Genomic DNA, 22,297 nt, shown 5'->3' with positions numbered 1-22,297 from the left:
TACATTTCTATGATAAGTATGGGATATACCTCATATCCGTATGAGATTTTTTAATTAAGAAGAACAAGAGACTCCCTAAAACACATGATTGCTATTATTAACAATATAGTAAAATCCTGTTCCTAAAGACTTTTCATAGTAAAATTGCTATTCCTAACAATATAGTAAAATCCTAAGTTTTCAGGATATAAATCTATAATTGAAGGCAAAACTCCGCTGGAACGCACTTCCTGTTGCCCAGCCTTCATATTACTTGAAGGTGCTATTCAGTATTTTGCAGAAAAAAAGAAATCAGCAATGGTCTTAACCTGTTGTGATGCCTGCTAGTTACAATACCAAACTGAAAGACATGTCATGCTTATAAATGGAGCAGCATCATCAATGGTATAGGTAACCAAATGCCTTGTGATTTTTCATAAGCCCCATGTCACTACTATAAATCTTGAGAACAAAACAAAACAAAAAACAATATAACAAAAGTTTACTAGCATAGATCCTGGGAAATTAACTACTATAATATTGCAAGTGGACATGCTGTTAAACTGCCTTCTAAACCTTTATGATTATAGAAGTGGATTTATGCTACTAACAATCTTGGTAGGAGAAGCTTTGTGTATAGTTGTCAATAATTAGTACACAAATTGATTGGTGGATGCAGAAATGAGAAAAGATGACTGATTATTACTCAGCCCTAAATTGAACTTTTTGTTTGAAAATATCACAGAAAAAAAGTATGAAAAACAGAATAGGAAAACATATTATGAATTGTTCTGGATATGACATGTAATTACTTGTAGAATAAAATCCTATCAAAGATCATTCACGAAGTTCTAATTAAAGTCAGCAAATCACAACCAAAGAGCATTAAATATGTGTGAATTTTGTGCGGGAAAATAATTTGTTCATGGGAGGACAGAAGGCAGTGAGACATGAGAAAAATCAAAGTACATTATAAAAATAAGCTGTCATAAAATTGTCAAAGAATAAAATATTTAAAAATTGGAAATCACTTTTGATTTGTGTATTTAAAAGTAAGTAATCACAGACATTTTATATACAGTAAGGGTTGTGTTTGTTTGTTTATTTGTTTGATGGGTTCCAAAGGTCCAATGTTGGGTTCTCACTTGTACAGCAAGCCCATTATACATCAACCTCTACTCAAAGGCCCCCCTAGAATTTTTGTTAAAAGAATGTAAGAAATATATTCAAATTTGTACCATCTGTCCCTTGAATTTCTGCTACTTTGGGCTTCTAATTTTTCAGACTTTCTTGAGTTGAAATTAGTTCAATTTTTTCTTTATATTTTCTTTTTTAACATTTTCTTATTCAAAGGGATGTGTGACTTATGAAGATGGAGTTTTTTTACAGAATATTTTTATTAATTCTTTGAGAATTTCATACAAAAGAAACTATACCTGACAAAGCTAAAGTGGACAAGTATCTTAGACTAGATCGGTCATCGGCTTCAGGAAAACATAATAATCTTAGAAGCTTTTTAGAAAGAGATTTTAGTGTATGTGGTGTGCATGTTTGGGTGTGACACACTTTTGTTAAATTTTATCAACATCTAGTACATTCTCAAGTAATGTTATGTTAGCTTGCCTCTTATTATTTTTTTTATTTCTTTTTGTTTACATGTTTTTTGACCAACATAATAATATATTATTGTTTTGAGTGGCTGGACTCTGATAAAAGTATTTACATTGAAACATGAAATATACTTAATCAAGAAAGAAAACATTCCACAATACTTTAAGGAGGTCATTACAAACAATAGACACTGATATTTAACCAAGTATCAATATGTTTTAGGAAGAAAGCAAAGCTTCCTTAAAGAAATCATGGAGTAGTGCATGGTCACAAATTTCATCATACAGAGTCACCATGCCAGGGTTGTGTTTAACTCTTGATACATTTTTTAATAGTTCGGTACAAACCACTTCAGCATTCTGTGAGATTAACAAGATAATTACTTCTTTTATTTTTAATATTATAATCACATAATTTACCTTTTCCTATCCCCTCAAAATTATCCAACTATTCTTACTAGCATTCTTTCACATTCAGGGACCACTTTTCATTAATCATTGTTTTATGCTTGGCTGTATGGGTATAGACTGACTATACCCACAAAGTTTTACCTACAACACTGCCTAAACACAAGTTGAAGAAAAACAATAAAAACTAGACCTATCAAAGTGAATGGGGAAAGCCCATGTGGCTTAAATACAACACGGCCTACATGAAACAAACAAACAAATAACAAAACCCTTATAATTAAGGGATGTTGAGAGTTGGAAAAATAGTCTTCTTCAGGGAAATCCATGGCAATTAGTAGTCAAGGGCCAAATGGTCAGCCATGAAAATATAAGAATAAGTGACATTTATGAATATTGAGCAGTTTATATTGAGACTATACATAAGTGTATATATATATGTGTGTGTGTGTGTGTGTGTGTGTGTCTGTGTGTGTATTTGGAGATATATATACACACACATATATTTGGAGATAGAGAGAGAGAAAGAGAGAGAGAGAGAGAGAGAACCCTGTAATCTACTTTGTTATGACTTTATTGGTTTTAAAATGATAAGGTTTCTTTATCTCACTGCCTAAGACTAATCCCTAAGTTTGTATATGTAAATACTTGATTCGTCCATCTCATCATGAGTCAGATCAATTCTGTAATTTGTATCTCAAACAAATTATATCTTGCTCTAGCAAGCACATAATGCTTAAATGTCCATATTAAATAATAGTGCAGTCTTTATTTCAGAACACAAGACTGATTATAAAAAATGTTGTGGGAGTTGGGGATTTAGCACTGGTAGAGCACTTGCCTAGCAAGCGCAAGGCCCTGGGTTCGGTCCCCAGCTCCAAAAAAAAAAAAAAAAAAAAAAAAATGTTGTGTATATTTTCATGGTACAATATCTAGAAGTTTATGAAATTCAACAAGAAATAAAATATTGGATTTACTATAGATTATAGGGCATAAAGTATGCAAAAATAAATATCAATAAACATTTCCTAAAACTGTGATATAAACACAAAGTGAAACAATAATCGAGTGAAATTGGTATCATAGAAATAATTGAAAAATATTTTTAGTTAAAAAAACCATATGTTAATATAAGTTATATAAAAAAATACAAATGAAAAGATTTACTATATCTATTTTCAGTAGCATATTAGCACAAACAAAAGCATTCTTAAACTAAAATAAAAAAATATGTTCTGTGTCATTAGTATAAATTTCCAGGAAGAAAAATCCAATAATTTTAAATAAGTGGATATTTACATGTGATGTATTGGCTAGAACCAAGTTTTTGTTTTCAGCTTTTGCAGGGCCTCTTTCACATCCTTGTTCCTCAGGCTATAAATCAGAGGGTTCAACATGGGGATCACCAAGGTGTAAAAAAGTGAGGTCATTTTGTCTTGATCTAGAGAGTAAGAAGAACTTGGTCGGAAATACATGAATAACATTGTTCCCTGGAAAATTGCAACTGCAGTTAAGTGGGAGGTGCAAGTAGAAAAAGCTTTGAACCTCCCCTCTGCAGAACAGATCTTCAGGACAGATAAAATGATATAGCAGTAAGAGACAAGAACTCCTGAGATGGTGCTCAGTTCAATGAATCCAAAAACAGTAAATAAGGCCAGTTCATTGACTTGTATGTCAGAACAGGAGAGCAGGTAAAGAGGAGGTAAATCACAGAAGAAATGGTTGATTTCATTGGACCCGCAGAAACACAAGCGAAATGTCAGTGTTGTGTGTATCACGGCATCTACAATACCAACTACATAAGCCACAGCCAGAAGTTGGTAACAAACCTTGCTGGACATATCTACTGCATATAGCAAGGGATTGCTGATTGCCTTGTACCGATCAAATGCCATCATGGCCAGCAGCATACACTCGACATCGGTAAAGATGCAGAAGATGAAGAACTGAAGAACACAGCCAAGGAAAGTAATTGAATTGCTGCTCTTAGCAAGCAGGTCCAATAACATCTTTGGTCCAACTGCAGTGGAATAGCAGACATCAGAGAAAGAGAGGTGACTGAGGAAAAAGTACATTGGCATGTGAAGCTGATGATCCACCCTGATCAAAATTATCATTCCAAAATTTTCAATAAGAATGATGAGATAAACAATCAGAAAAATAGTAAATAAAATCACTTTGATCACAGGATTATTGGTAATTCCCAAGAAAAGGAACTCAGTGGCTGAACAGTTCCCAACCTCCATTCTTCTTTGTTTTATAAACTGTTTCTAAATGATCAAAACAATTACTGATTAGATATTTTTACATGTTTGGATACTGTTATGCACTACAATAATATTTTTACATGTATTTATGTTCAAAATAAGCATAGGATAATTAAAAGAGGAATTCGTATATAATGTTTCTAATTTAGTTGACACACATGTCTACAATGCATACGGTTCAGCAAACATCTTTTCTTAACCTAATCGGTTATCTATTATTACTATTATTATCTATTCTCACTGAAACAAACTCTAGGTCCAGATTCAAAAGATATGAATTTAGTGCCAATTAAAGCGAGAAGAGACAGATTAAAAAATAATTCATTTTTGCACAAAAATCCCATTATTGCCTTAAAGAAATAATAATTTTAGCAATATTGCTGATATTTTAAGTAAATTAATAAATAAAGAATAAGAATTATTAGCCCAAATGCTTGAATTACCCTAGTTGCCTAGAACAAATGAAACTCAAGACGGATGATCAAAATGTGAAGGCTTCACTCCTTCTTTAAAAGGGGAACAAGAATACCCTTGGCAGGGAAGAGAGAGGCAAAGATTAAAACAGAGACTGAAGGAACACCCATTCAGAGCCTGCCCCACATGTGGCCCATACATATAGAGCCATCCAATTAGCCAAGAACGATGAAGCAAAGAAGTTCAGGCCGACACGAGCCGGATGTAGATCGCTCCTGAGAGACACCAGAATACAGCAAATACAGAGGCGAATGCCAGCAGCAAACCACTGAACTGAGAGCAGGATTTGAAGGAATCAGAGAATGAACTGGAAGAGCTTGAAGGGCTTGAGACCCCATATGTACAACAATGCCAAGCAACCAGAGCTTCCAGGGGACTAAGCCACTACCTAAAAGACTATACATGGACTGACCCTGGACTCTGACCTCATAGGTAGCAATGAATATCCTAGTAAGAGCACCAGTGGAAGGGGAAGCCCTGGGTCCTGCTAAGACTGAACCCCCAGTGAACTAGACTGTCGGGGGAGGCGGCAATGGGGGGAGGGTGGGAGGGAACACCATAAGGAAGGGGGGAGGAAGGGATGTTTGCCTGGAAACCGGGAAAGGGAATAACACTCGAAATGTACATAAGAAATACTCAAGTTAATAAAAAAAAAAAAAAAAGAATAAGAATTATTCTGACAATGTTTAGTGTCAAAGTTATACTTGAAATGCAAATGAGTTTTAAATATATTCATCACTTAGTGTCAATGTTTTGTCAGAAATTTTATAATCCCATCATAAACTTCATCTAACTGGGAAATATGAATCTCCTAATAGTAAAAAGATATGTCATAAAAAGTTAGGGTTAAACACTTGACATAGAATAGTAAGGACTAGAGCTAGCTTAGTGCCCATGTAATGTCAAGCATGTGTGATTTTCAAGATGTAATTGTGGCACCAAGGAGGAGCCTCTGAAACAAAAAGACCAGTTCCTCTAAAAAATACTAAGCTCTATGTTCAGTCAGAAAATTTAATATACGAATTACATGTCAATTTCTACCCTATACAAACATTTACATGCACTTGTGAACACTTATGCATCACAAGATTATACACATATATACATATACAAAGTAAGAAACAGAGCAATAGATCAGTATGTACAGTGTCAGAATTTTTCAGTAAATTGATGATGGGAAGACTTAAGGAATATTTCTGGGATATATAGGATTCAAATTCTTAAATTGTTTTTCTTTACATATGGTTGTTAGAGACTCTTTCTGTATGTTTGTTGTGTAGCAGTTGGAATGTGTTGATGATTGACCACTTATTATTTCTAGAGTTAAATGTAATATATTATCCATGAATTCTGAATTAATATACATTAATATTTTGTTTTAACTATTATCATTGTATTGAATAAATAAACAAAATTTAAACTTTTAAAGTGATTTTTAAAAGGAAAAAATACTTATGAATCCTAGCTAAAAGAATAATAGGTAAAAACCACTATAGAGTTTACAAAAAAAATGATGTCCTGCAAATTCATACAATTTTTAAAAGAAAATAATCTTGCACACTAGATTAAGAATTGCATATAACTGTAGACCTGTACAAAATTAAATTCTACACTATTTAATGATTGTTTTTGCAATGAAAGTATCTGCATTTCCATGTATTATTTAAATAAACGCATTAGGAGACCTACCTGTAATGTTTCTGTGTTCATCAGAGGTATGTGAATTTATGTAGATGACATTTTATTTTCACACTGTTGGGATTTCAATCTGAAAAGACTATGCCTTCACTCTTCTGTGTTTTTCATCAATGCTAAATTAGATTCCTGATTCTGAATTTCCCTCTGGGAATATTGCAACAAGTTTAGCAAAGGTTGATATTTTATTAATTTACTTTGTTAACTGATTTAATTAGCATCATTGCTGCACCAATTTCAGATAAAAAAAGGGGGAGATGGGTAGTGTAATCCCTTAGTACAAACACAAAGCAGCATAGTTGCCAACCTTTCTTAATTTCTCAATGGGTCCTCTTGGCATTAAAATTATAATAGAGACAGAATCAATGCGTATGTAATTAATGTATACTTTACCTTTTTTATATAAAAGAAATTTGAAGTAGAATTTTATTGTGTAAGAACAAATGGACCATCTAATTTTATTCTTTGTTCATTCCAGAAGCCAGGATGAAGGAAGATTTATGATACAGAAAGCCAGTTACCTCATTATCTGTGCCTACATAGTCTCTGGTAGTATAGCGTTAGGATAATATGCACAGCTAGTCACAGGTAGATATGAAATAAAAAATATTTAGAGTAGAGTAGAGGAGTGCATGAAAGTATCTGAAGTAGAGATGAACTTTGATATAGTCACAAGTCTATTTCTTTAGCTTGTATTTCAGTAATAAATTCCCTGAAGTAGTTCCACAAAATCGAGTTTCAATGGCTTGAATCCAGAGACATAATGGTTAGAACAAGGTCATCCCGAGGTTGATTTTTTGTAGCTTATTTATTTCAAAGCCACTTCACTTAAAAGTAAAGGTTACATGAAACTCAATTTTTTTAATATTTTCTTTTTTCTTTTTACTGGATATTTTATTTATTTACATTTCAGTTGTTACACCCTTTCATGATCCCAGTTCCTCCCCTCTCCCATGCCCCATCCCCCTGTTTTTATGAGGATGCTCCCCCTCCCACCTACCCACTCCCATGTCACCACCTTGGCATTCCCCTACACTGAAGAAATAAGCCTTCACAGGACAAAGGGCTTCTCCTCCTACTGATGCCAGACAATGCCATCTTCTGCTACATAGGCAACTGAAGTCATGGGTCCATCCATGTGTACTCTTTGGTTGGTGCTTAAGTCCCTGGGAGCTTGGGGGTGGGGGGTCAGGTTGGTTGATATTGTTGTTCTTCCTCTGGGGTTGCAAATCCCTTCTTAAGCTCCTTCATTCCTTTCTCTAACTCCTCCTTTAGGGTCCCCCTTCTCAGTCTGATGGTTAGCTGCAAACATCCTCATCTATATCAGTAAGGCTCTGGCAATGAAGTTGGTTTTTAAATGCTGCAATAGAAGGACATTGCATAGAAATTTGCAAGTTTTAAGCTTGTGTGTACATTTAAATATATTTTTAAAAGTGCCTTCTGCAATGGTGTTTATTTAACATTAGAATTTTGCATACAAAGTAAGAAATGCTAGTTACCTTGTATTGAACAACAAAATATTTCTCACTGTGAAAAAAGTAGATGTCTGCAGTTCAGACAAAACCCATATTGAGTTGGATCCTTCATTTTGATCATAGAGCTGGGCTTTTAATACTTAATTAATTAATTAGTTAATTGATGATATCATTCAATTGCATTTCAAAGGTTATCTCCCTTTCGGGTTAACTTCCACCACCTCTCAATCCCATCCCCCCTCTCCCCTTTGCCTCTATGAGGGTGCTCATCTACTCACTCACCTGTTCCTGCCTAACTACTCTAGCATTCCCTTTCACTGGGGCATCAAGCCTCCACAGAGGCATGGGCCTCCCCTCCCATTGATGTCTAATAAGGACATCACCTGCTACATATGTATCTGGAGCTAGGGATCCCTCCATGTACTCTCTTTGGTTGGTGGTTTAGTCCCTGGGAGCTGTGGGTGGTCCAGTGAGTTGATACTGTTCTTTCTCTGGAGTTGCAATCCCCTTCAGTTCCTTCAGTCCTTCTCTCAGCTCATCCATCCAGTGCCTGTGTTCTGTCCAGTGGTTGGGATGGTTGAGTTTGAGTATCTGCATCTGTATTGGTGAGGTGCTAGTAGATCATCTCAGGGAAAGCCATATCAGGCTCCTGTCAGCAAGCTTTTTGGTAAATGTATATGGGGGTAATCTGTGGATGGCCTTTTTGTCAGTCTCTGTTCCATTTTTTTGTCCCTGGATTTCCTTTAGACGGGAACATTTCTTGGTCAACAATTTTCAGATGGTTGGATGGCTCCATCTCTCAACTGGAGGCCATACCTATTTATTGAAGGTTGTCTCTACAGGTTCTTTTTCCCCTTTGCTTTGTATTTCAGCTAAAATCATCCCTGATGGGTACTGAGGGTCTCTCACTTTCCTGGCATCTGGGAGTTTCTAGTGACTGCTCCCAGTTCCTAGTCCCCCACTGTTATATATTTCTATTTGATATTCTGACCCTCTGTATTTCTCTCCTGGCCCTTCGAATACTTGAACCTGCCTCCACCTTTTTTTTTCCTTCCCCTCCTTTCTCCCTCCCAGATTCCTCCCTCCTTCTTCTTCTGTGTTTATTTCATTCCCCTTTCTATGTAGGATTGAAGTGTACACACTTTGGTCTTTCTTCTTCTTAAGCTCCATATGGTTGATGGATTGTATTGTGCCTATTCTGAGCTTTTGGGTTAATATCTACTTATCAGTGAATACATACCATGTGTGTTCTTTTGTGTCTGGGTTACCTCACTAAGGATAATATTTTCTAAATTAAAGAAGACCTCAGAAAATGGAGAGATCCCCCATGTTCATGGATCTGCAGGATTGACATAATAAAATTGGGGCTATCTTACCAAAAGCCATCTAGAGATTCAATGCAATCCCCATCAAAATTCAAACTCATTTCTTCACAGAGCTAGAAAGAGTAATTCTCAAATTCATCTAGAATAACAAAAAAGCACAAAAACAAAAATAACAGTAAAAAAAAAACAGGATAGCAAAAACCATTCTCAACAATTAATTAAAGAACTTCTGAGGGGAGAGGAAATCGCCAACCCTGACCTCAAGCTGTACTACAGAGCAATAGTGACAAAACAAAACAAAACAAAAAAAGCATGGTATTGGTACAGAGACAGGCAAATCAATGGATTAGAAATAAAGACGCAGAAATAACCTATGAAAAAGAAATCAAAACCATCCACTGGGGGAAAAAAAGACAGCATTTTCAACATATGGTGCTGGTTCAACACACAGTCAGCACGTAGAAGAATGCAAATTGATCTATTCTTATTTCCTTCTATAAAACTCAAGTCCCAGTGGATCAGGCACTTCTACATAAAACCAGATATGCTGAATCTAATAGAAATGGGGAAGATCTTGGAACGTATCATGATTGGATTTTCACTCATTAAACAGTAGAAAGGACAGGAAGAGGCCCTATTATGTTTTATGAGGAAAACCTTCAATTTCTAAGAGTTCTTCACTTATGGATTAATTATTTCAAAGGGATTTCAGTTCCTAATGCCATTTTTGAGGGTTACAATTTCAAGGTATCAGGAAGCAATCCGTTGTCAAACTTATATATACTATTGTGGAATGACTAATGGTTAGTTGCTAAAATATTGGAGAAGTACAAACTTATATAATTATTTACCTAAAAAAAGCATCCCTCCTGGTTACTTTTCTTTTTGTTCTCTTGGTTACTTTTCTTTTTGGTGTCATATTCCACACTGAAATTAAGAATCACTTCTCAGACTTTACTTTTTTAATTTATTGATTGTTCTTGTATTTACATTCCAAACACCGGGATTGTGGGAAGGCTTAATTTTTAGAGTGAAATGTTAGAGTTTAGAAACTATCATATAGAAAGTCTAAAATAGTCCATGGCATTTACCTTATCCAATCTGTGTGAAGTTAATAATGTTTTGTGCCTTTGACCTTTCAGATATGATGTGTCTTTTCCCAAGAAAATATTTAAACTACCAGAAAATTTGAATAAATTAAGATGAAAAGTAATATACAAATGACTTCTATTTTCTTACAGCTGAAGTAATACCTTTTTAGTGTGTATTCAATACCTCAGTATCCAATAATTTCATATTTTTCCTAAGAAATTCATCTGTTTATTTTGTCTATATGCATGTTTCATAATATGCCCTCAGATAATTTTTTCAAAATCTAATATATACAAAATATATCATCTAGAACCTAATTTGTTACTTTTTTACATTCTTTGTTTTTGTTAGAAATTGAAGTTCAAGAATAAAATGCTTAGCGGTTGGGGATTTAGCTCAGTGGTAGAGCGCTTGCCTAGCAAGCGCAAGGCCCTGGGTTTTGTCCCCAACTCTGGAAAAAAAAAAAGAATAAAATGCTTACACCTATAATAAATTTGGTAATATTAATCTAAGAAAAGAATAACATTACTTAAGACCTTAAGGGACAAAGTAAACAAATAAAAAGAATATATAACCAGTGATGCATGTACAGAGAAAAGAAAGGGAAACTTTCCTTAAAGAAGTGATACATAGTTAAAGAGGGAGAGGTCAGTTACACAGAAAGAAGGGATTTACAGTTAGTGAAGGGAAGTTTCATCACGGGTAGAGAAATTTGCATAGGTCATAATAGAAGCTCCAAGTACAGATCATATAGACTACAACACAAGCACTCAAGAACTTTTATATAAGGAACATTAATCTTTTTCACACGGCAATAGTGATTACATAATAAGGTGAAGCTATTTATATATAAGAATTTTTCTGCTTCCAGAAATTTTGTCATGCAGATGTTATATGAAATTCAATAACTTTTTACTGAAAGAGTCATTTGATGGTAGAACAGTTTTGCATCATTCATGCAAAACTTCTGTGGTTTTCAAGTGACTTAAAACTGTTTCCCTCAGTCTCTGCTGAGTTATTAAACTTTCACATCTCCAACATTCATAATTATATTTCTTCAATAAATAAAACCTTTCTCCTACACACTGAATTTAAGTACTTTCATTCAGATCAGTGGTTTTCAACCAGTGGGTCAGAACCTTTTAGGAAAACCACTGTCTTCAAAAATATTTAGATTACAATTCATTATAATAGAAAATAACAGTTATGAACTAGCAAAAAATAATTTTATGGGTGTAATCACTACAAACTTAGAATTTTTATTAAAGTGCCCCAGAATTAGAAGGTTAAGAAGCACTGCCCTAGATGATGGCCTATAACTTAATTACAAGAGAATTATTTTGAAATATACTATAAAATGTTCAAGTTCAATTGAAATTTGTTACATCCACAAGAAACAAATTTACAAGGAAAAACATTTGAATATGTCTTAAAACATGAGTCAAAAATTAGGCAAAGTGAAATGTAATGTTCATCATCCAGCATATCAAAACTATTAAAGGCCTAGAGAGATGGCTCAGTGGTTAAGAGCACTGACTACACTTCCAGAGGTCCTGAGTTCAATTCCCAGCAACCACATGGTGACTCACAACCATCTGTAATAAGATGCTCTCTTCTGAAGTGTATGAAGACCAACTACAGTGTACTCATATATAAATAAAATAAATCTTTTAAAAAAGCTATTAAAACAAATAAGTGACATCATAATAAAAATAAAGTGATCAATGATAGTAACGAAGGAATTTTTAGAATCGAGTGTGCTAGGAATAAATGCCCCACACACACACACATTCATATATCTGTAATATTCAAACATGAAATATTATGAGTCTCACTGCCTTTACTGTACATAAGTGTTAAAAGAAACACACATTTTACAGATTTAAAACACAATTCATAGCTTTCATCTATATCATCATTATAATTTTCTAGAAAAAGCAAGCATGAAAAATCAGTGAACATGTACAAATCATGTAATTCATTAGAACTACATTTTCATTTTCAGTTTTTTCAGGGCCTCCTTCACATCCTTGTTCCTCAGGCTATAAATCAGAGGGTTCAGCATTGGAATCACAAGAGTGTAGAACAGTGAAGTCATTTTATCTTGATCCAGAGAATAAGAAGAACTTGGCCGAAAATACATGAAAAGCATAGTTCCCTGGAAAATGGCAACTGTGGTGAGATGGGAAGTGCAGGTGGAGAAAGCTTTGAACCTCCCCTCTGCAGAACGGATCTTCAGGACTGATAAAATAATGTAACAGTAAGAGACAAGAACTCCTGAGATGGTGCTCAGTTCAATGAAACCAAAAACAATAAATAAGGCCAGCTCATTGACCTGTATGTCAGAGCAGGAGAGCAGGTAAAGTGGAGGTAAATCACAAAAGAAGTGGTTGATCTCATTAGAACCACAGAAACATAAACGGAATGCCAAGGTTGTATGGATCAAACCATCTGTTGTTGCCACCAAGTAAACCCCAACCATGAGCATGGAACACACCATGCTGGACATCTTCACTGTGTAGAGCAGTGGATTGCTGATGGCCTGGTATCTATCAAAGGCCATCACTGCTAGCAGTAGACATTCAGAATCTGCAAAGACACAGAAGATCAAAAACTGCAGAGCACATCCAACAAAAGGAATTGATTTTTCTGCAGCTAAGAGATCTACCAGCATCTTGGGTCCAATTGCTGTGGAATAGCAAAAAGTCACAAAAAAAGAGAGATTTTGCTCAGTGGTGAGCACTTGCCTAAAAAGGCCCTGGGTTCTGGTCCCAGCTCCAAAAAAAAAAGAAAAAAAAAAAAGAAAAAGGAAAAAGAGAGATTGCTGAGAAAAAAGTACATGGGCGTGTGGAGTTGAGTATCCATTCTAATTAAGATGATCATTCCAAGATTGGCAAGAAGAGTAATGAGATAAACAAATAGAAATGTGGTGAACAGGGCCACATTTTTGCCAGGGTTATTAGTAATTCCTAAGAAAATAAATTCATCCACTGATGAGCAGTTTCCCCTATCCATTCTTCTTTCTTCATATGTAAATTTTAAAAGATATCTTCAAAATTAGGTGGGTGCATTTTTGGTTATTTCTAAAAGAGAAATATTTATTGCATGGATTTTTTTCCCAAAAATCTACTCAGTTACATTACTCTGTAAGGAGATCTTTACGATATTGCTCATAATAAAACATTTTTAATAGTGTGAGTCTTCAGTTGTTATGATGAATGCCATCCATATACCATTGTGAAAAATGTAATTACTTATATTTTCAACATGTTTGATGCCCCCTTAATTTTCACACATGTTTCTGACTTATTAAATTCTTACTCATTTCAGTGTATGCAGATTAAATACCAATCATAGAGATATTAAACTATATCATAAAAATTAGATCTTTACATATTTAAAATTATGTACCTGAACAAAATATTAGTTATAAGCATTCAAATTCTCCAGACTCATGATTAATTGAAAGAACATTTGTCAGTTCAGAAAGCAATAGAAGTCTGTATCAATGGCTGTTGAAAATTAAAATAATTTTATTCTGATGCTATGTAGCCTATAGCATGGTAGAACAAAGGAAACAAATCAGAATTTCATATTAGACTATTGTTTATTTTTACTGGTCTGTGTTTGCTCCAACGGATACTCTAAAGACAAACCATTAAAATCTGGACACACAGAGACACAATTTTACACAAAATTGGTAAATCTATTACTTAACAATAATATTTGCTTTGTGTCAAGTTCTTAAATCAAAATCTTTATTATTAATTTGAAAAGAAAACAAGGAGACATGAATTTTAAGAGATATATATGTTTATCCTTTACAATATGAGGTATTTGTACTCATAGAACTCTTAAATATGGAGGAATGTGAAACAGAGAAGGATATATGTTCAAAACGTTTTTATTATATACATTCAATTGGTGTTATCTTAGGCTTATATATTTTATTTGAAATAAAATCTAATTATTACATGTTATTTTAAAGTTGTATTTCTATTTTCTGGTTTAAAAGGAATCATCAACAGAAGACACTTAAAAAGCCTTCAATTAAATTGTATAAGTCCATTATTGTCAAACATTCAAGAGTTGGTATGAAGCTATATTCAAATAAATTGAGTAAAATATTATTTGGGGAATGAAAATACTTATATTCAAAGACTTCCAGTTTGAAAAAAATATCATTTAATACTTCTTGATAACAATATAAACAAGTATAGAGAAAATGATTCATTTTAAATCTCTCATTATTTTACAAAGATCAATATTCTAAACCTTGTATTTTTAAATGTTGAAATTTGAGACCATACCTGAAGTGAACAGCTCACTTGTACATGAATACCTAGCGGCTGCTGTTTTTTCATGCAGTTAAATTTTGGTGTTTATATCTCTGAAGCTACTTCCCTAAGGCTTTGTCGTTCTCAAAACATTTAGTTAATTACATTTATGGTTCAGTATTTTCCCGAGTGAATCCTGAACATAAGCTCAGGCAAAGCATGAGCTTACATCTTGATGACAGTCTATGTCAGGATAGAAAATAAAAATTAATATTATTTCCTAAACTATAATTGATATGAACATAATATGTACTGTATAATAACCTACTAATTTCATTGATTTAATTTTATATCCACTAATTTGCAGAAGTTGTTTATCAGCTGCAGGAATTCTCTGGTAGAATTTTTGAGATAGATTATGTATACAACCATATCATCTGCAAATAGTGTTGTATTGACTTCTTTCAAATTTGTATGTCCATTTATTGTCTCATTGCTATAGCTAGAACTGTGAGTACTTTATTAAATAGATAGGTAGAGAGTGGGCATCCTTGACTTGCCCTTGATTTTAATGGGATTGATTCAAGTTTCTCTCCGTTTAATTTGGAGTTTGCAATTGGTTTTCTATATATTGCTTTTATTATTTTTAAGCATGTTCCTTGCATTCCTGATCTCTCCAAGACTTTTAACATGAAGGGCTGTTGGATTTTGTCAAAGGCCTTGTCAGCGTCTAATGAGATGATCTTAAAATTTTTAGTTTTTAGTTTGTTTATATAGTGGATTACATTGATAGATTTCCATGCACTGAACCATCCCTGCAAACCTGTAATGAAGACTACTTGATCATACTAAATCATATTTTTGATGTGTTCTTGGATTTCATTTGCGAGAATTTTATTCAGTACTTTTACATGAATATTCATAAGGAAAATTGGTCTGAAGTTCTATTTCTCCATCGAATCTTTGCATGGTTTAGATATCAGAGGATCTGTGGCCTCATAAAATGAATTAGGTAGTGTTCATTCTGTTTCTAATTGTGGAATGCTTTTCAGGAATATTCGTATTAGCACTTTGGAGGTCTGGTAGAATTATGCACTAAATCCATGTGGCCCTGGGCTTTTACTGGTTGGGAGGATTTTAATGACTTCTTCCATTTCCTAAGAGATTATGGGACTGTTTAGATAGTTTACCTGAACTTGGTTAAATTTAGTATATGGAATCTGTCTAGAAAACAATCCATTTCATCTAGATTTTTAGAGTTGAAGAGTATAGGCTTTAGCAGTAGCATTCGATGTTATTTTGAATTTCCAGTTTCTGTTGTTTATCTCCCTTTAAATTTCTGAATTTGTTCACGTGGATACTCTTTCTGTGCCTTTTAGTTAGTTTGGGTAATGGCTTATCTTGTTGATTTTCTCAAAGAAACAGCTCTTTGTTTTATTGAATATTTGGATTGTTATCTTTGCCTCTAATGGGTTGATTTTAGCCCTGAATATGACTATAACTGCTGTCAGCTCCTCTTGGGTGCGTTTACTTCTTTTCTTATAGAGTTTTAGGTGTGCTGTTAAGGTGCTAGTATAGGATCTCTTCAAGTTCTTTATGAAGGCACTTAATGTTACAAATGTTCCTCTTAATCCTGCTTTCACTGTGTCCTAGGTTTAGGTATGCAGTGACTTCATTTTCTTTGAATTCTAGAAAGTCTTTAATTTCTTTCTTTATATCTTCCATGACTCAAGATATTATTGATTAGAGTTGTTCAGTTTCCATGAACATGTGGGCTTTCTGCTGTTTTTATTGTTATTGAAGTCCATCCTTTATCTATAGTGTTCTGATAGAATGCTAGGGACTGTTTCAGTTTTGTTTTGTATCTGATTATATGGTCAATTTTGGAGATATTTTTGAGTTGCTGAGAAGGTTTATTCTTTTGTTTGAGGTAAAATGTCTTGTAGATAGACCTGATAAATTCATTTGGTTCACAATTGTTGTGGTCTAATTTAAAAAGCATGACCCATTCCCTCAAGTTCCCACTCCACTCGGATTTGCATGTTTTATTGCTCTAGCTGTTTCTCTGTGAGCCTCTTTCACATAATGTCCCTTTGGGATGTTTTTACCACACTTGACATACACATTGCATTCCAAGAGCCATGGCCCATGCCACGCTAACCCCAAGCATTCTACAGCCTAGCATGGCTTCCTGTCAGGGACTCTGCTCACACTCCCAACAACCCATTGAAGTCTGATTCAACAAACTGTAATCTAACAACCAGATTTATATGTTATTTATTCAGTGTACACTACATCTATACAATTAACTTACAACCGATTGAGGATATAAACTGCTCACCTAGATAAGATATAATTTGTTCATCTAGACACACAATCCTGTATACATCCATCTCTTTTTTTAAAAATATTTTACTAGATATATTTCTTTATTTACATTTCAAATGTTATTCCCCTTCCCAGTTTCCTGTCTATAAGCCTCCATCCCCTCCTCTCCCCCTCCTCCATATGTGAGTCCTCCCCCATACATTCCTCAATGTCCCCCACATTCCTCTGCACTGGAGATCCAACCTTGGCAGGACCAAGGGCTTCCCCTTCCACTGGTGCCCCAACAAGGCTATTCTCTGCTACAGATGCAGTTGGAACCCTGGGTCAGTTCATGTATAGACCATGTATATGTAGTGGTTTAGTCTCTGGAAGCTCCAGTTGCTTGGCATTGTTGTTCTTATGGGGTTGCAAGCTCCTTTAACTCTTTCAATACATCCTCTAATTCCCCCCATGGGATCCTGTTCTCAGTTCAGTAGTTTGCTGCTAGCATTGACCTCTGTATTGGACATGCTCTGGATGTGTTACCTCACTCACGTGATATTTTCTAGTTCATTCCATTTGCTTATGAATTTCATGAAGTCATTGTTGTTGATAGCTGAGTAGTACTCCATTGTGTAGATGTACCACATTTTTTTAATCCATTCCTCGGTTGAAGGGCATCTGGGTTCTTTCTAGCTTCTGGCTATTATAAATAAGGCTGCTATAAACATAGTGGAGCATGTGTCTGTTGGATGTTGGAGCATCTTTTGGGTATATGCCCAGGAGAGGTATAGTTAGGTTAAGAATAGTCGTAACAACATGTAAATGTGCGGAGAAAAATATTAACATCTGCCTTCATGTTCTCTGGGCTGCTTCCTCTAGTTGCTCCGGTCTCTTCTGCCTCTCTAAAACTTTTCTCCCTCCCATCCTTACTTCTTGTCCAATGATAGGCCTCGTTCTATCCTGTACCTGCTTTCATCTGCATAGTGACATCAACCTACACACAACTTCTGTTAGTTTCATTGTGTCATTGTTTACTTTCTGTTTCAATGGCCTGCTCATTGGTAGGAAGTGTGGTGTTAGTCTCCCACTATTATTTTGTGAGTTTCAAAGTGTGTTTTGAGCTGTAGTAAAGTATGACTATGAATGTGGGTACCCTTGCATTCTCAAAATTGAGAATTCATCTTGGACATTTTTCCTTTGATGAGTATGAAGTGTCTATATTTTTCTCTTTTGATTACATGCTGTTGTAAATCTATTTTATTGGAGATTAGAATGGCTGCTCCAGCTTATTTCTTGAGACTGTTTTCTTGGAAAACATTTTTACAGTCCATTACTTGGAGATAGTTTCTATCTTTGTTGCAGTGGTGTACTTTTCATATTCAGGAGAATGATGGATCCTGTTATGTATACAGTCTGTTAGCCTGTTCCTTTTTGGGGGGAAAATTGAGTCTAATGATATTCAGAGATAGATATTGATGACCAATGGATATTAGTTCCTTTTCTTTTGTTTTTGGAGGTGATGGAGTGTGCGTTTGTGTGTGTGTGTGTGTGTGTGTGTGTGTGTGTTTCTCTTATTTTTATGTGTGTGAAATGATTGATTTCCTGTGATTCTTTGGGGTAGTTATCTTTCTGTTGGTGTTTTCGTCCTAGTATCCTTTGTAGTTATGCATTAAAAGAACAATATTGCTTATATTTGGTTGTGTCAGGAAATATCTTGTTTTCTCTAAATATGTTTATTATGGTTTTTTTCTGGGTATCTCTCCTGGTACCTGTGGTCTCTTAGGGTCTACAAGACATCTGTCCAGAATCTTCTGGCTTATAGAATCTCTCTTGAGAAGTCAAATATAATTCTGATAGGTCTGCCTTTAAATGTTACTTGACCTTTCTTTTCTCACCAGTTTTAATATTCCCTCCTTTTCAGTACATTTAGTGATTTGATTATTATGTGATGTTGTGATCTTCTTTTCTGATCCAATCTGTTTGGACTTCTGTAGGCTTCTTCTACTTCTGTGGCCATCTCTTCCTTGTTATTCTATGATTCTGTCGAAGACGTTTTCTAGCACTTTGAACGGAGAATCTTCACTCTCTTCCATTCCTGCTAGGTTTAGATCTTATCATTGAGTCCCAAATAGTCTTGGATTCTATGGGTTAGCAATCTTTTATATTTGGATTTTTTTTTGACTAATGCATGAATATATTGTATAGCATCTTCTACACCTGAGCTTCTCTCTTCCATTTCTTATATTTTATTGATGATGCTTATGTCTATAATTTCTATTCTCTTTCCCAGGATTTTCCATCTCCAGGGATGCCCCCATTTGTGATTTCTTTATTGTTCTATTTCCCTTTTTAGGTCTTAGTCCATTTTGTTCAATTCCTTTATCTGTTTCATTCTACTTTCCTTTATTTCTTTAAGGGAGTTATTCCCACTTTACTGGCTTCTACCAGTTTGCCTGTTTTGTTTTGTTTTTAATTATTTCTTTAAGATAATTTTTTATATGTGTCTTAAAGGACTTTTTCATCTTCATGAGATGGGATTTAAGGTCAACATCTTGCCAGCTTGTACTACAGCTGTGGTAGGGTATCCTGGGCTTGCTGGATTCTGATGGTGCTAAAATGCATGCTCTTCTGATGATTGTGTTCTTGTGCTTGCCTTTAGCTATCTGGCTGTCTTCGGTGTTAACTGTCCTAGGTGTCTGGCCTTGGAGGCAGGTGGATATTTTGCATTTATGTTTAGAGAAAGTCTTCTGGGAGGCAGGCAATGCTATCTCTGTTTAGGCCAGGCCTCCTCTGTTCCTGATTAGAGCAAGCATCCTGTGGCCTTCGTTAGAGCAGTTCTACTAGGAGACAGGAAAGGCTGTGGGGTTGGGGAGCAGGCATCCCTCTCAGACATGGATTCAGATAGAGGTCCAGAATCGAAGGTCAATGGGACTCCAGTAGGGTGGGATAGATCCTACTTCTCCTCTTCTATTAATTGTGAAGCCTGGTCAGATTTCCTCTATAAATAATGGTCTGCTGGTCATTATTGAAGAAAATAGGCATATCGGCTTCATTGGATATTGAGGTGGTGGTCTGACCTGTGTCCTTGGTTAGGACGGATCTCCTGTAAGACAGGAAGAATTTTGGGCTTATGGAGTAGGCAGGCAGATTTGCCACAGGTTCAGGTGGATATGAAGACCATAGGGCAATGGACAAAATCTAGTATTTTGAAGAACTCTAATTCAGGAATGATGGTCAATACTGAAGAAATAGTAGAGAAAGCAGGCATAAATACCCTTTTGACTGTCAGAAAACTTATAGGGACTCTTAATATTTTATATTTTTCTAAATGCATATATAAACTATGTATTCATATATAAAATTTATATATAACTATATACATTGTGTATCTAAATATATGTATGTCTATGTATTCCTGTATGGACACATATATATTACATTTTATATATTTATAAAGAGACATGAGAGAAAACTTCATTTGAGTTGTTTGTGAAGAGACTTTGAAATGATCTGAAGGAAATATAGGCTATTGTGATACAGAACTTGGAAGGTTCTAACTGATCTAACCTAAAACCTCCTTCTTGAGAAAATATTTCATATTATCAGAATCTGCTATGCAATTTGTTAAGGGAGAAAGGCAGCCTACATCCTGTCTAGCTGACATGCCTATTTTCTTCAATAAGGACCAGAACACTATTGTTAATAGAGGAAATCTGACTTGGCCTCACCACTTAGGAAGAGCTTGTAGACATTAAGAACTCTGAGAGAAATATAAAATAAATACTATTATCTTCTTATATATTGAATATGGATGTTTCTGTCAGTATTTTATAAAAACTGGATAATTATCTAAGTCTATGGATACATTAATTTTTTCAAAAGAAATTTTATATGCATACACTTGAAGAAAGTCCATCAATTAAATGATAAAATGCTGAAATATGTAAAAATGCCTTTGAACTTCAAAATAATTATGGGGAGTATCAGAAACTACAAAATATTATATACTTTGTAATTTTCATTATGTACAATGTAATAAAGACTACTCTAGGGTGAATAAATAATTTTCTTAGATGGAATTTGAAATAACAATGGACAGAAACATTAGAAAATATTGATATAACTTATATGCATCTTATTAGTTGTAGTGAATACTTATCTAATAGTAGGTAATAGACATGTAACTGATAAAGAAGATAAAAACACTTTATTTCTTGGACTAGTACTACTTCATTTTCATAATATCATTTCATGTTATAGTTTAGTTGGAAAGCTTTATCAGATACAATCTTTTTTCCAGACTTATGTTTCGACTGTTAGCCTTTGAGTATTCTAAATGTATGGAAATTCTGTTTCTTTTCTTTCCACAAACGAGTAGAATACATAATTTTTTTAAAAGCTAAATACATCTCAAATGTCAATTAGGAAAGATACAGCAATAATTTAGTTTGGTGATTCGGTATCTATGTCTTTGTTGTTTATATGAATCTCATATCGACATATTGTATATTTGAGATATGCATATAGGAATTTAGAAAAATACTCGACTTGTGGTTAATTAGAGACAAAGTTGAAAAATTATTTCTACGATGATTACTGATTCTTTTGTCTATTACAGTTCAAATTTGAATTTTTATTGCTGTTTTTCCTTTTTACACAATGTGAGAGAGAGTTACAGAGACAGAGAGACAGACAGAGACAAAGACAGACAGACAGATACACAGAAATAGAGGAGAACCTGAGAGAATGAGGCTATAATAGAAGAGAGTTGGGGAGAATTTATGCATCTGGGGGAAGGGAGTGAATGTGATCAAAATACACTTAATAAACATGTTTTTAAATAAAAATATAGCCCTTTTGGCCTGTGTCTTCTGCTGGGACAGATCATTACCATGTCTGTGCTTCAGAAGACCTGGCTGAAAGTCTAGCAAGAGATCTGTTGCACCCAGGGCAACAGGTAAGGGCCCTCCCAAATAATCACAGTGGCTGGGACAAGCAAGGAACCCAGTGGAGTTGTGAACAATCCCCTCAGCTTGAAATACACCCCCCTCCTGCTTCCACCTTCTGTTGTGGCATAAAATCAGCATGTCTGCCCCTGTGAAGACTCCACATCCTAAAGAACTCCCAGGAGATCTGCTGCATCCAGGGCAACAAAAACCATGGTCTGAAAACCTCCTAGGAAATTTGCCAAACCCTTGGAGATGGAAGTCACAGTCTTAAGGACTCTGAGGAGATGCACAATAGCAAGATAAACAAATGATCAGTGTGTATACCACACTGAAGACCAACAGTCTGAAGACTTCAGGAGATCTACTGCAGCCAGGGACACAAGTCTCCCAGAAGACTTGCAGAAAACCAGGGACACAGGAGGCAGGTTACCGACAG

The 22,297-nt window shown here is 34.8% G+C and overlaps 2 protein-coding genes across 2 annotated transcripts; both read right to left on the bottom strand.

Moving 5' to 3' along the window:
• Positions 1–3,310: 3,310 nt before the first annotated feature.
• On the bottom strand, positions 3,311–4,258 carry LOC116900373 (olfactory receptor 5W2-like). The gene has a single exon (XM_032902121.1). The coding sequence runs from the start codon at positions 4,241–4,243 to the stop codon at positions 3,311–3,313; it is 933 nt and encodes a 310-aa protein (XP_032758012.1). The 5' UTR covers positions 4,244–4,258.
• An 8,054-nt stretch (positions 4,259–12,312) lies between these two features.
• LOC116900371 (olfactory receptor 5W2-like) lies at positions 12,313–13,361 on the bottom strand. Its single transcript, XM_032902120.1, has 2 exons — positions 13,133–13,361; positions 12,313–13,031 (listed from the first exon to the last, which is right to left on the bottom strand). The coding sequence occupies exons 1-2, from the start codon at positions 13,338–13,340 to the stop codon at positions 12,313–12,315; spliced, it is 927 nt and encodes a 308-aa protein (XP_032758011.1). The 5' UTR covers positions 13,341–13,361.
• Positions 13,362–22,297: the final 8,936 nt, after the last annotated feature.

Source organism: Rattus rattus, chromosome 5, assembly GCF_011064425.1.
Source record: "Rattus rattus isolate New Zealand chromosome 5, Rrattus_CSIRO_v1, whole genome shotgun sequence".
Taxonomy (NCBI): Eukaryota; Metazoa; Chordata; class Mammalia; order Rodentia; family Muridae; genus Rattus; species Rattus rattus.
The sequence above is the reverse complement of the archived record's forward strand: the minus strand, read 5'-3'. Positions and strand labels throughout refer to the sequence as shown.